The sequence below is a fragment of the Oculina patagonica genome, chromosome 9, assembly GCF_052425735.1.
Source record: "Oculina patagonica isolate OP01 chromosome 9, crgOcupat, whole genome shotgun sequence".
NCBI classification, from domain to species: Eukaryota; Metazoa; Cnidaria; class Anthozoa; order Scleractinia; family Oculinidae; genus Oculina; species Oculina patagonica.
The window spans coordinates 24,795,002-24,808,378 of NC_135766.1; the positions used below are offsets into that span (position 1 = coordinate 24,795,002).

At 40.4% G+C, this 13,377-nt stretch overlaps 2 protein-coding genes across 3 annotated transcripts in view; both read right to left on the minus strand.

The window, feature by feature from the left end:
* The window catches only part of LOC144665538 (anthrax toxin receptor 2-like), a 64,190-nt gene extending 63,559 nt beyond the window's left edge, over positions 1-631 (minus strand). The window contains exon 1 of one of the 2 annotated variants that reach the window (XM_078526776.1): positions 262-631. In XM_078526776.1, the coding sequence (XP_078382902.1) occupies positions 262-389 (128 nt within the window). In that variant the 5' untranslated portion in view covers positions 390-631. The remainder of the gene's footprint in view (positions 1-261) is intronic. The other variant, XM_078526775.1, reaches the window with a different exon arrangement.
* Positions 632-2,140: 1,509 nt separating this feature from the next.
* Positions 2,141-12,198, minus strand: LOC144665174 (thioredoxin reductase 2, mitochondrial-like). Its single transcript, XM_078526345.1, has 18 exons — positions 11,971-12,198; positions 10,186-10,251; positions 9,996-10,052; positions 9,228-9,322; positions 8,719-8,768; positions 8,244-8,318; positions 8,064-8,142; positions 7,778-7,837; positions 7,592-7,662; positions 7,376-7,395; positions 6,717-6,808; positions 6,041-6,215; positions 5,298-5,434; positions 4,652-4,747; positions 4,440-4,532; positions 3,721-3,792; positions 3,548-3,645; positions 2,141-3,410 (listed from the first exon to the last, which is right to left on the minus strand). Exons 1-18 carry the CDS (start codon positions 12,071-12,073, stop codon positions 3,287-3,289), a joined length of 1,563 nt encoding a protein of 520 aa, XP_078382471.1. The 5' UTR covers positions 12,074-12,198; the 3' UTR covers positions 2,141-3,286.
* Between the last annotated feature and the right edge of the window lie 1,179 nt (positions 12,199-13,377).

Consider the following 13,377-nt stretch of genomic DNA (forward strand, 5'->3'; position numbering starts at 1 on the left):
ACCAGTGAAAGTTGAGTCTGGCCTGACTTAACGGCCTTAACATATAGTTAGTTCTGCTACAATATTGAAAAAATATGTTCCCACCGTGTAACAGTTTAACTATACCCTAGGCCTGGGCCAGGAACAGTGTTACGAATAAACATAACACTAAAGAAAAAATAAAAACTTCTAAAAGCAAGCTAATTTCTATAAATGGTAGCGCCAATCTACTATCTGCATGAATTAAAAGAAAAGTTTTTAGCTTATTCGCCACAAACTTACTTGTCTAGAATGAAGTAAATATCGAATCCACCAAGACATTTCTGCTGGCTAAAAACAAGTTTAGGAATGATCCACGCCTGGAGCAAAACAACGAGCACAAAATAACGCCCAGTAAACGCCATTTGCATCTTCTTCTAATCAATAACTTTTCCCGTCTGGTGAGCGCGCGTGAAGCTTGCACTGTCGATGCTTGAGTTCTATTTCATCGTTCTTGAAACTCTTCGATTCGGTCCTTAATTAATTGTGACCGCAATGCGTCACATAAAAATCGTCTTCACGTCGTTTGATAGCTCTACGAGCTTCCGGTAAGTGGAGTAAATAATCATGCCTTCGATTCGCTTCGCAGACAGAGCGAGTCAGAGGTCTGACAAAAACATTTCCGATTGGCGCTATGCCACCTGGCCGCGCTGAAGCTCGTTTCAGCGGTCACGCAACAACAGGGATTGGTGCCGAAAAGGTGGTGGGGGTGAATTGTGGGGGGAGAAGAGGGAACTATTAGGGGTGCTGAAAAATAGGTCACTAATTCCCCTGATCTGCTTCTCTATCTCTATGTGTATATATATTCAGTTTACCTTTCGAACTATGTAAATACATACTAAATTACAAATTATACAGCCTGCCTCTCGCCCGACAAAAGTCACCTAAACTGCGCCAGTATATCCATAAATGGAAGGCTTTTGTAAGCAGACTGAAGCGGAGGTCTCAGCAGGGTTGATATACCGTTTATCAGCAAAGTTACAAAGATACTCTCTTCCGTTAAAATTCGTCAATAGCTAGTTAGCACACAGTTTCCGCAGATAACCTTCGGGTCACGTTCAGACGTCGTTTTGAAAGAAAGGCAAACCCCGCTGGCGTAAAAATTCTAAAATAGTCTTAATGCGAAGGTTGCAGTCAGGTTTTTTCACCCCGTTCTCGCAGCTGTCTGTCAGCGCACAATGTGCGGGAAATGTTTATGGCAAACAAAATCTAGCCTATAGAATGCTTAGATGGAACGCTTACTAAGTCTTCTAACACAGAGCCGAGCAGAAATTGTTTGCACTTCAGGACCAGTTTATAGGCGTGCCGGGAACGAGGTTAAACGAGGTTGAAATCTAGCAACAGTCAATTTTGGAGACCCAGAGACAATTTTGCAGACTTATATTTCAATTTATTTATTAAACCACATCTTGCCGGATAGAAAATTGCTGGCGCGGAAAGTCGGACTCACAAATTTATAACTACAAAGAAAGTCACTGTAAGAGCTATTTGCTCGTCACTCAGCTGTTTAAATCGAAAATGGCGGTCAGAACCCAATTACAAATCTTACTTTTTTTTTCACTTGTCCCTCGATGCTGCAAAAATATCTTTAAAAACTCATCGCCACACCCTGGTGCGCAGTGCTGTCTGTTTAGGTGAAGCTAGCCGGAGATGCATTAGCCTGCGAACACAAGTTTTGCCAAAAAAGGAAATAGGAGGAAAATGGAGCCGCGTGCGAATTTAAGACGTCAAATGCTCTCAATAGCAAAAATGTCGATTGTTCCGCAGTTTAAAACCGATGTTTCTCTTTCCTGTAATGCAACATTTCCAAACATGGACAGTACGCGCAAAGGAATAAAACACGTGTATTTCAGACTAAGGGAGTTGTAAACCAACTTAATATAATGTAAACTAAACGTAATGCAATGCCTTGTCACTGCATGCGCATCGCTGGAGAAAATTGTCCGAAGTTAAAATGAAACCGTGCCATAAATTTTCCAAAACATTCCCATCTCGAAAATTTGTTTCCAAAATATCAACCGCAAAAATTCATTTTCATAAAAAGAACACCGCCACCCACCCCCCCCCCCCCCACTTTCCCTCACGAATAAAAAAAACTGTGACACCAAAACAGTATACACTATAAAGGTTTTCAATTTTAACTTTATTTTTGTTACAAAAAAAGTCACACGGATCTTGTCTACACAAAAAACATCAAGCAGACAGAATCCTACTTTATTAAAATTTATACTTGTCGCAGTTTTCAGAAAGGTTCTCTTGTGATACACAATTTCAAAACCTTTCGTCATAAAGACAAGCTACGCATGGATAAATATTGTTAATGCTCTCACTGTGCGCCCCGGTAAAACTTCATCTTTCACGTAAATAATTTTCACGTAATAATCCTGGAAGAAGCACTTTTTTCCCAAAGAGCGCTTTTTTCTCAAATACAAAGCGCCTTGGGTAAGAGGTTGTTATTTTACTAAGCCCGCGGTTAAATAAACGTTACCAAGCAACATGACGTGACAACTTCCGGAATGTTTGCGGCTGGTTGTACTATCCTCTTATTGGATAACAATACTCGGCAGATCTTCGGTACGCTTACGAGGATATACAAAGATATACCGTATTTATTCGATTTAGCGCCCAACCTTGAATAAGCGCCCACCTCGAGTAAGCGCCACCCTGTAGGTAGGAAAAGTTAATAAGCGCCCAGCCTCGAATAAGCGCCCACTCACACCCCCCTAAAAAGAGGGCACTAGATGAGTATTGACTATTATTGACTGATTAAGATAGAAATTGGCTAAGTACTACTAAAGGACTACCCAGAAGACCGAGTTTTCTTAATGAACAGTTCAAATTCAGCTTTGGTACATCTTCATGTTTTGTTATTACATATTGTTTTCTTGCAAAATAAACGTACTTCTTGCTAAAAATGGTGAAAATTTAATAAGCGCCCAGCCTCGAATAAGCGTCCGCCTCGAATAAGCGCCCACTCTCAAGGTCCAAAAATTTAATAAGCGCCCAGAGCGCTTAACCGAATAAATACGGTATGCTGGTTTCCCGATCGATTATTGAAAAGAGATGATGTTGCGTCAAATGGATCCATGTGGCGATAAAATCCCCCACATTTACTTGTAAAATAAATAAACGTGGCGCAAAAAATGACTAATTGTTACATTACAGCGATGGATTCTGTGCGTTCTAAAAATAGAAATAGTGGCGTGCTAGATAAAATTAGTTAGGGCCTTTTTCCGGGGCGCACGTTTTAGTGAGAGCAGATTTATCCTCAGCATCCCGTCACTGTTGGGTCGTCACCAGACCTCTTGGTGATATGCATTTTGACGACCTCTTCTGCGCATGTCGGGTGAATACCAACAGTTGAGGAGAGGCTCTTGTAAGTCAGACCACACCTTAGAAACAAAGAATCCAAATGCTATTTGATAAGGTTAACTCTTACAGTTCAAACTTTTAGAGAAACAAAATAAAGCAAGTTACCTTCTTCGGTTTTTCGAAAAGAAAGAGCTAAATTGTTAAAAGTTGTATTTACCTCATGGCGGCAGAGAAGCCCTGGATAACTTCACCGGCATATGGACCTAGAAAATGGAGACCTAAGACCTGCTGTTCGCCTTCCCGCAAGCAAACGGCCTGTAAACACGGGAAAAACAGCTTAAGTTATATTCATGTTTTACGCATTTCACGTTAGAACACTAAGCATCTTACCTTCATGTAGCACTGCTCCGCTTGTCTCTCCGCCACGGTAAATTCAAGCGGTTTGTAAAAGGCGTGGTAAACCTAAAGAAACAAATAGAACAGATGTAGAACTTTTAAAGCGTCAACTCTTCGCCAGACAGCCTATGCCTACACGTTTCTATGTGCGCTCAATTCTCCTCGGCTCACGAGAAGTCTGCGATTGGACCCGAACATTTCCATGTAGTGATGACGTGGCTCTACAGAGACCTGTGAAGCGTTCTGATTGGTTGATATTATTATTATATTTGCACGTGAAAATTCATAATCGAGCAACAACCAATCAGACACACTACACGAATCTTTGTAGAGCGACGTCATCAGTATTGAATTTTTTGCTGTTGTAGTCTGAAGCTGCCTCTTGTGCAGGGGAAGAGTTGATTATGTAAAGATAGAATCTGTTCCCCCAGGCAAATTGAAAAAATAAAACCAACAAGAGCAAATTGAAAAAAACAAATCCAGCAATCTTTACGGGGCCAGGTCACCCGGTAACGCAGCTGAAAAATACCGCGTGACGAGTCAAATTAAAGAATGGGTTTCGTTGGAAAAGCGTTGCGTGATGACAAAAGTAAGAATAGTGTCAGGGTGCAGAGTAACCGGATGTTCTCGCAGGCTATTGTCTCACAAAGCAAACAAAAACGATCCGTTTCTTTTTCCTTTTAACTGTTAAGAGAAAAAGCAAATAAACCGACCTCAATGTTGTCTTCTCCATAAGACTCGATGGCTTTCTCTTCTGACATTCCAACTGTTCCAAACTCTAAAGGAGTGAATACTGTTGTGGCTACCTGCAGTTTAAGTTAAGTTATTACAATTATTAGTTATACATTTAGACTCTACAGTACACAGGGAATAGTGCGCCTGTGTTGAAACCTGTAATATGGAGAATGGTAAGTCTGTGGCATACCTTGTCATAGTCCATCATGACGTCAGATCCCCCAAACAGCCTATCAGCGAGAAGTTTACCCGCCCTGATGGCTACAGGTGTCAGTTCAGGACGATCCTGTCAGCAAAAAAACTATAAGTGACATACCACATTGGGATTAAAAAGTAAACGTCGCGTTTGCCTGGGCCAAGTGTCCCATGCCAATGACGTAGCATACACCGTTAAGCTCCGGCCAAACGGTAACGCTAGTGGACACAAGTAATCGCAAGTTGAACTTGAGTATCGACCTGCATTGGCTGGCCAGACGGACTCGCAAGTTTACTCGCAAGTTGTCAAAAAAGCCATTTCAATGCTACTGCGCGCGCTGCAATTCAGTACTTGAAGTAAACAGCAAGACTTGCGTTGACTTGCGTTGGCTGGCCCAACGGTGAAAAACTTGCGTTAACCTGCATAAAAACTGGATCTCGACCAAAGTGAACGCAAGTCATCGCAGGTCAATGCAAATGCACTCAAGTCCTGGCAACAGAGACGCAAGTGGACTTAAGTTGAAAACTTGCGTCCACTTGCGTCTCCGTTTGGCCAGGCCCGGCTTTAGTATCAGTTTCTTGAATTAGAAAATTATCGCTTGGAAATTATACTGGGTGTAGATATGTATAATAGCTTTTACCTGAAGAACGTCGCCAATGGCATAGATGTGCGGAGCTGAAGTTTGTTCGCTGTCATGTCCCAGTATCTTCTTGGTTTGTGGATGTACTTGTACTCCTGCTTTGTCAAGATTCAACTGAGATGTCTCAGGGTCTCTACCTAAAGTTTTAATGCTCCTTGTTAGTCACTTGTTTGAGAAGTATCATAGTGTTAATATAGCTACGTCACGGGAATCCAAACAATAACAGTTCGATTTTGGAGAAAAGTCCATGAAAAATTGACAGGACTCATTAAGAAGCAAGGATAGCTTAAAATGATTAGGATGGAAATGAATCACAAAGGCTTGAACTGATTTCCGCCTGTTGGCTTGGCAGGTTGACCTCAACTCTGCCTATAGCTAAGAAATTTAGTTTAAACTGCTTAGTGCTATCACACAAGAACAGGGGTGCAAGTAGGCAGTTGGTTTGAGTAGAGTAACCGACCGTTTGAAAGAATCTTTCTTTAATAATTTCAATTTAGGGGGAAAAGTAACTAGTCTCGAGACTTAACTAAGCGAAGTAGCCAACGCTATCCAGAATTAGGAATGAAAATTTAGACAAGAGCTTTCAGCGCGATCAAACGAGATGAAAGCTTGCGACGAAAATTCTGCGACGAAAATTCTCCTTGACTTTAACAAAAATTCTATCAAGTTTAAATTCGATTAAGTTCATCAGGGTTGGTTGTCAACCAGGTTATAAAGGAAGCTCTTTCTACCGACACACTTACCTACCGCAAACAAAACAGTTTCAAATGTTTCTTGGTGAGATTCTCCCGTCACAGATTCTTTCCATGTTACATGAAGTAGTCCGTTGTCTGCTTTGTCTATTCTGACTGGAACACATTGCTTCAGAAATCTCGTTCCATGATTCTCCATGTAATCGGTTGTGAGTTGTGCCATTTGCTGATGAATAAGAAGTTAACTTGGGATAAGAAATTTTGAAGACGGAAAATGGACGAAAAATTCGTCAACGGTCTAAAAGGTTAAAATGAACTGTAAGTTTTATTTATGAAGAGTAAAATTCAAGTGATCCGTTTTTTCAGTGTGAACTCTGTATCGGAGAATAGCCCTCACAACACCCAATCCATAGAGTTCTTCAGAGTTCTCTCTCAAAAAAATGTTCTCAAAAGCGACTTTGGCCTCGAAGAGGGAAGCGATCGAATGACGCAAAAATTGTGGCGGGAACAAAGTGTAAGTTTTTTGTGAGCCCTCGCGTCCTCCGCGCATTCATGGCACTCTCCCCTGACCCCTTACCAAAGGTCATGCATGAGCTTGCGCAAAATGAGACCTGTTTTGCAGTATAAAAAAATTGCCAGTTTCGAAATAGACATTAAGTTAAAATTGAATTGGGGTATAGAACTCTTCTGTTGATTTGATGAAATAATGAACTTATGCCAGCCTTACCTGGTCAAATCCTCTGAGTGGAATGGATCGCATCATTAGTGACGTATCAAACCCTAAACCTGTCAGAAAACCAGCGCACTCCAGAGCAACATCTTACATGAAGTACTGTTAAGAAAACTGATTTTACATGGAGATGACTAAAATATAGATATGTATAGGGCAGACTAGAGAGGGGACTCACTTTCTAACACGATCATTGAGTAAACTGGGGAAAAGAGTACTCCCTATTGTGGACTATACGGGGAGGCCCAACTCGAAAGGCAAAAACTTTAAGCTCAACAAAGGCCCAACTTCAGGCTTTAGTTATATAAAAGCAGATTCCATGAGTTGAAGTATACAAAACGGTAGGGAAATCTGTTATTTAGGATTTCCAAGGGGCCTTTCAAAATGTCTTGAACAGACCCACTGAATGGTCGATTAAGGGGTTATATTCAAGTAAAAAAAAAGAGAGAGAAAAAAAAGATAAAGTACTGAACCCTACTGTAGGTATGTGAAAAGGGTGCCATTATTAATCGGGGTTACACGAAAGGGCATAAGGATTAGATTTTCTGTCAAAAATAGTATATGAAACATTATTGGTAGCCCCTGGGTGAGTAAAGCACCACTGAGGAATTTGTAAGGTAGCAGGGTAGAAATTACACATCAAGCCACAAGGATACATGAGGCACCAATAACTAACCTGCAATGGTAAGACAAAAAGTAATAAGAAACGTAACAACTGCATTTCACAAATATGCTTTATGAGATTTTCAACATTAAAGTGAAAAGAAGAATCAGTTAGGAAAACCAATTGATATTATTGAAATTATTATGACAATAAGTATTTCCTTGGCCTGTTGTAAAAGTTAATTCTTGATACAGATAATGCGACTTACGTTTTCCCTGGAGACTGTTTTAAGGAAAATATATCATCACTGCTTATGCCATACTCAACTGCACCTGGGATCTGACAATCAGATAAAATGAAGATGGCATCCTGACTGGTAATTTTATTAACAAGCTCTGCGTCAAGTTATGTAAGACTGTTTGGAGAAATCAAACTCTCTAGCCATTAAACTGACCTCTGGAAATCTTGGTCTTCCTCCCACAGCTATCACAAAATTCTCTGCTCTCAGAGTTTTCTGAAAAGTTGAAATTGCTTAGTTAGACCCAGGCAGACCTCTAAAAACCACAGTCAGCCCCTTGGCACAGCAAAGCAGCTACCAAGCTTAAACTTTTCAGTAATGCAATCTTTCTCAAAGTACAAACCCTAGATGCAAAATTATGTGTGATGATTCAAATAAGAGCTGTTGAGTTTTGGAGTGAAGGAGTACACAAATTAATTTTAATAATAACAGATTTTTGTACCTCTGTACCATTCTTCAGCACTGCCTTGATTGTGTGAGGATCCAAAAATGATCCCTTTGCATTAAGATACTCAACCTTTCTGAAAAAGAGAGCCACAGTGCAAAAAAAAAGAGAAAATAACAAAGACATGATGTTAACTGCTACAGTGTTCACTGTTTCACTCTGGGTAGTGTTACTTACTTGTCATGTAATTGAACTCTGTGGCCCCAGTTTAGCGATCTTACATGGTTCTGAACAGCCAGCACAAGTGCTTCCCTACAACATTAAGATAATTTAAAGTTAAAATTGCTAAAATTTTAACTGAAGAGCCTACTTTAATTTTGGTAGTCTTTGTATCAGCCTAGTGGCCCATCAGGCCGGAGCTTATCCTGGTTTCCAAGCATGAAGAGACTAGGATGATTTTCTACTCTTCCCTCTCCCCCCTGGATGGGGTGCCAGTCCGATGCAGGGTTACTCCCAGCATTAAACTCGCGGGTGGGGAGAGGCACTATGAGAGCAAAGTGTCTTGCCCACACAATGCAGATGACCCCAACCAGGGCTCGAACCCGGACAACTTTGTCCAGTACACTAACGGTAAGGCCATGGTGCCTCTGTCTCCCTCTACTTTTAATTAATTTTTCAATAATTAAATGCCTGTAGTTGTATGGGCTCATACCATGAGATGCTTATATTTTCAGGAACATTCCATCCAAAATGTTTTGCATCCTAAATAAAATTTAAAGAGAGAATATTAATAAAGACTGAATGAATTTGATCAATAAGTTACACTATGATGAAGACATTGACTGGCAAGTGAGAATTGAGAGCCCTTGACACCAGTGATACTGTGTGACTATATGTGCTGTCATTGATGAAATATCACTTCCTGTTAAAAGTAAGTAAAAAGAGTTTTCTTAATTATTACAGTCAACTCTTGCCTTGCGGACACCCCGCTATTGCGGACGCTCGCTATTACGGACAAAATCCAGATCCCTGGCGAATAAGGTTTGACTGGAAATGACTCCCGTTATTACGGACTCTCGCTATTACAGACACTAAACGACGCCCCGAGCGTGTCCGCTTTAACGAGAGTTGACTGTATGCTGTATTTGGTGTCTAATTCAACTAGTACTAGTACCCAAAGATTTCTTATGAAAATCATAATAATTATTGTTCCTGTTGTACCTTGAATGACTCTCCAAGTAATGCAGCCTGATGCATCAGCTTCTTTGGAATACATCCCACATTAACACAGGTTCCACCAAGGCCCCATATAGTACCTAAAAAATTAGCAATTATAGTTATTCAGCATGTAATTGGGTGGGTTATTTGAAATTGGCTGTTAGAGCAGTTTTCACTTGAGTGTCGAAAGTTAATTGCGTTTGCTTTGGTTTTGCATTACTACGCTTGGTGATTGGCTTAAAAATTTCACGCCCCTTTCTCAGCCAATCAGAACTAAAACCAAAACCAATCGTGATTCGCTCGCGCACGTTTTCCCGCGCTTCGTGCCGGCTACATGTATTTGCTTCGAGTTTTGATTGGTTCACTGGATTGTCTGTGTCCTTTGTGATTGGCCAGAGTAATTACTTTGGTTTTGGTTTTACGACACTCAATTGAAAACTGCTCTAAACTTCTCAACTCAATTACTCTGAATTGTACAATGTGAGGTCCAGTTACTAATATTAATCGTATTGGTAACAAATTTTGAGGCTAGGCAAGGAAGGTGGGAGGGGTGTGGAAGGGGTATCGGGTATGGTGGGTAACTGAAAATTCCAGTTAAGCCCCATGCTTTCCTTTAAAAATTTTGGCTTTTGAGACATCACCCCCTCGGAATTTTCAATGAGCAACCATGGGGTGTGTATGAATATTTTATGGAACTGTAAAATCAGATAGCTGTTACTGGAACACCCAATCAGAATCAAATCAATTGAGGCTTGTACTCTTCATCTTTACCTTGTGTTGATGGGGAGACGTAGTCCAGTACTGCAACCTTTTTGCCATACTTGGCAGCTGCCAGAAGAACAGAATGATACAAGTTATATTACCCTTACACCATTATCATGAATCAACATTAATTGTGAATAACTAAAAAATAAAAAAATATTGGGGCAAAACTCAGAGTTAAATGAGAAGCCCTTCTCACCTTCCTTCGAACATGCAAGTCCTCCAGATCCACCACCAATTATAATGAGATCATATTCGTGTGAATCTAAAAAAGCAAACAAACAAAGCAAGAAAATACAAATAGTGGCTTTTAAGGTGCCCTTGATGTCCACAAGACTGCTATACTTTAAGCTAATTTTCAACTACTATGTGAACAACATACACAGGGTGGTAAAGGGGTTATGCGTGACACGTACAGCTGTAGGTGATTTGGGCCAAAATTAGCGCGTGACACGTGAAAACAGCTCAAATTTGGCTGTGATCCATGAATCTCCAGCCTAGCGGAATGCGTGATCTGCTTATTTTGAGGACCATGATTTGTGATTCTGGCCGATCACGTTCGTGAAGACCAAACATAAATAACGTACTTATAAATCAATACACAGTAGTGATTCAAGCAAAATTGACAAACAATACAAATCAAGGCCAAAGACTTTTTTTATGTGGTGGACGATTTTATTGGCTCGATTTGTGTGCTATTGGACTTGTATCACCCTGCAAATTCAACTATCGATAATAATCGTGATAGTTTCATTAACTATCGATAGTTACGATAGTTTTTCAAATGGTGTCCTGAAGTACTTTTTCCTTGATTGAAAAATGCCTTTCTTGTTCTTTGCTGCCGTTTCTCGGCTTTCTGTTCCTCGTTTCAGAATCCGTACTGTATAACAAGCCATAAATAAAGCAAACTTTACAGACGTCGCTCGCCCTAAGGCCTAGGGCCTTATCCGTGTTCAAAAAGGTGGTTTAAATATTAAATCCACCCCCCTCTTGTAGAAATAAATGATTACAACTCTATGAAGTCACTAATTACAATACTATCGCAATAGTATTGTAATAGTGTCACTACTATCGCAATAGTAATGCAATTATAGTAATTCGACTATCGCAATACTATCGCAATAGGGCAAAATGACCCCAACAGTCACCCCTACTCGCCTGAGAGATCAAGTCTTGCTACTAGGCTATTGAAAGGTAAATTCCACCCTGCAAACACTGATTGCCAGTAATTTTTAAGAAAATTTGTCAATTGAAGGTAATTTTGCCCAATACAGAAAAAAACGGTGTCTGACATTTGCAGAATGCAGAATGCAGAATTCATGCAGACTGCAGTCTGCAGCCTAAGAGAATATATTGTGTTACCTTTACCATTATTGAAAGCTAACCATAAACAAGCTAACCAAACTGCTATTTAGGCTAACCGGAGTGAATAGTAGGCTAACCGTAGTGAAACGTTCACTCCAGTTAACCTACTACATACTCCGGTTAGCCTACTATTCACTCCGGTTAGCCTTAATAGCACTTCAATAAGCCTGTTTATGGTTAGCTTTCAATAATGGTAAAAGTAACACAATATATTCTCTCAGTTTGCATTCTGCAAATGTCAGACACCGTGATCATCGACACAGTCAGAAGGATCTCTTACACTCTTCAGTGCATGAGCTAAAATAAGTTTGTGGACAAAAAAGACATACGCAGAAAACAAATCCACTGCTGCATGATGATTTATTCACGCCCCGAAGATGATCTTATCCATACTGATAACCCAGAAAACAAAAGTAAAACTATGTTTGTTTGTTCTTTCTTGCTTGCCCCCCCCCCCCCACCACACCAAGGTGATTATGTAATTGATATTTTTGATCCTTCTGACTCATTTCTTCATTTTCTTTGTAACTGCTACATTCTTGTGTAGCAATGCTCAATGTATACTTAAATTCTAAACTCATTTGTTTCTTATAATGGTATAAAAAGATGCATCGCCTACCTGTCCCACTGCTCGACCCTCGGCTAACATTCGTCACGGGGTGGCAAGTTCTGAGATGTGCTCCGATACGTTTTAGTCGAACGGAGTGCCTTATCAAGCTCATGAACGTTTAACTTATCTGAAAAGGCTTGAAAAATCTTTATGATGGAGACATGTGGGGGCAAAGACAGCTATATATACCCGCTTCTAAAGTTCTCTGTTTTCTGTTTTTGCCGATTTTCTTCTCCAAAGCAAATGCGCTGTGCTGATTGCGGGCTCTTCACTCGCCCCAGGGTCTCCCAAGGGTATTTGGCGGCGCGATAACTCAAGTGTCGCGGTTATGACAATGCTGTCTGATATTTCCTTCAATAAAACGGTCGTGCACTTGGCTATAATTAAGTTGTACAACAACGAACTGGAGGATCTCTGCCAGGTAACAGTGGTGATGATCTAGGGTAGTTCTAAAGGGGGTGGAGGAGGGAAACCATAATCCACCGTCCGGAAAAAGATGGCGGTCATTTTACCACAATACCTTGCGAACCTAACACAGCCAATAGAAAAAGACAGCCACGTTTCAGCGAAATTCATCCTTTTTGTGAGCGGCGCAGCGCGTGCGCGCTAGGATTTATATGTAAATGTACCAGTCGCCATCTTTTTGGTACGGTGGATTCAGTTTCTCGAAACAGTATTGGGGAGGGGAGGGGCGGTGTGTGTACGTGCGTCCTTTCCGGCTCCAGTTTGAGAGGGCATCGGAGGGAGTGATTCGGTATATGTACATTTTTAATTAATCTTTATTTATTTACAAAAGAATCTTGTTGTGGTTATTTTTTCGCATTTGAACTCAACTTTTTGAGAATAATGTATCTGAAGTGGCTGATCAGTGGGTTATAATTCAGCTGAATAGATACTTAACTGACATTATGTGATGTAAATGTGTCAACAGCCAAAATATGTATTTGTGTCGTAGGAAACCTAAAAATAATGATCCGTTTTTAATAACAATTGTTGTATTAGAGCACTGCAGAAACTAATTAACAAGAGTCTTTGGCTGCGGATGGTAGGATGGAAATGGATTACAACTCAAAACATTAATGCTTAACTTTTTAGGTTGTTTCCGTGCTTCTTAAAAAATCTATATTTATAACCCAAACCGTGGTTTGATTTCTTTCCGCAATGAAAGGTTATATCTTTCATTTAGATGTTCAAAGATAATGTTTTTTTAGGTTAGATCGGCTTACCGCTAATTTAAGAACAGTTCAGACCAAATTGAAATCCGCAAGATCCTGGTGACGCAGCTCCTTGCAACATTGCCTGCGTCTGTAGAGTGATTACCACGTTCAGTTAAAAGATATTGTAACATGTCTTTACAGCAATTGTAGACTCCGGAGTACTTCAAATTTGAGGTAAGACTTAGGTTGCACAGCCCTG

Excerpts from the sequence above, each read along its gene's own strand:
- LOC144665174 (XM_078526345.1), bottom strand. The coding sequence starts at position 12,073 with ATGAGCTTGATAAGGCACTCCGTTCGACTAAAACGTATCGGAGCACAT. Across the intron at positions 4,533-4,651 it reads TCATGATGGACTATGACAAG|GTAGCCACAACAGTATTCAC; the intron begins GTATGCCACAGA and ends CTTAAACTGCAG. Across the intron at positions 3,646-3,720 it reads CGGAGCAGTGCTACATGAAG|GCCGTTTGCTTGCGGGAAGG; the intron begins GTAAGATGCTTA and ends CCGTGTTTACAG.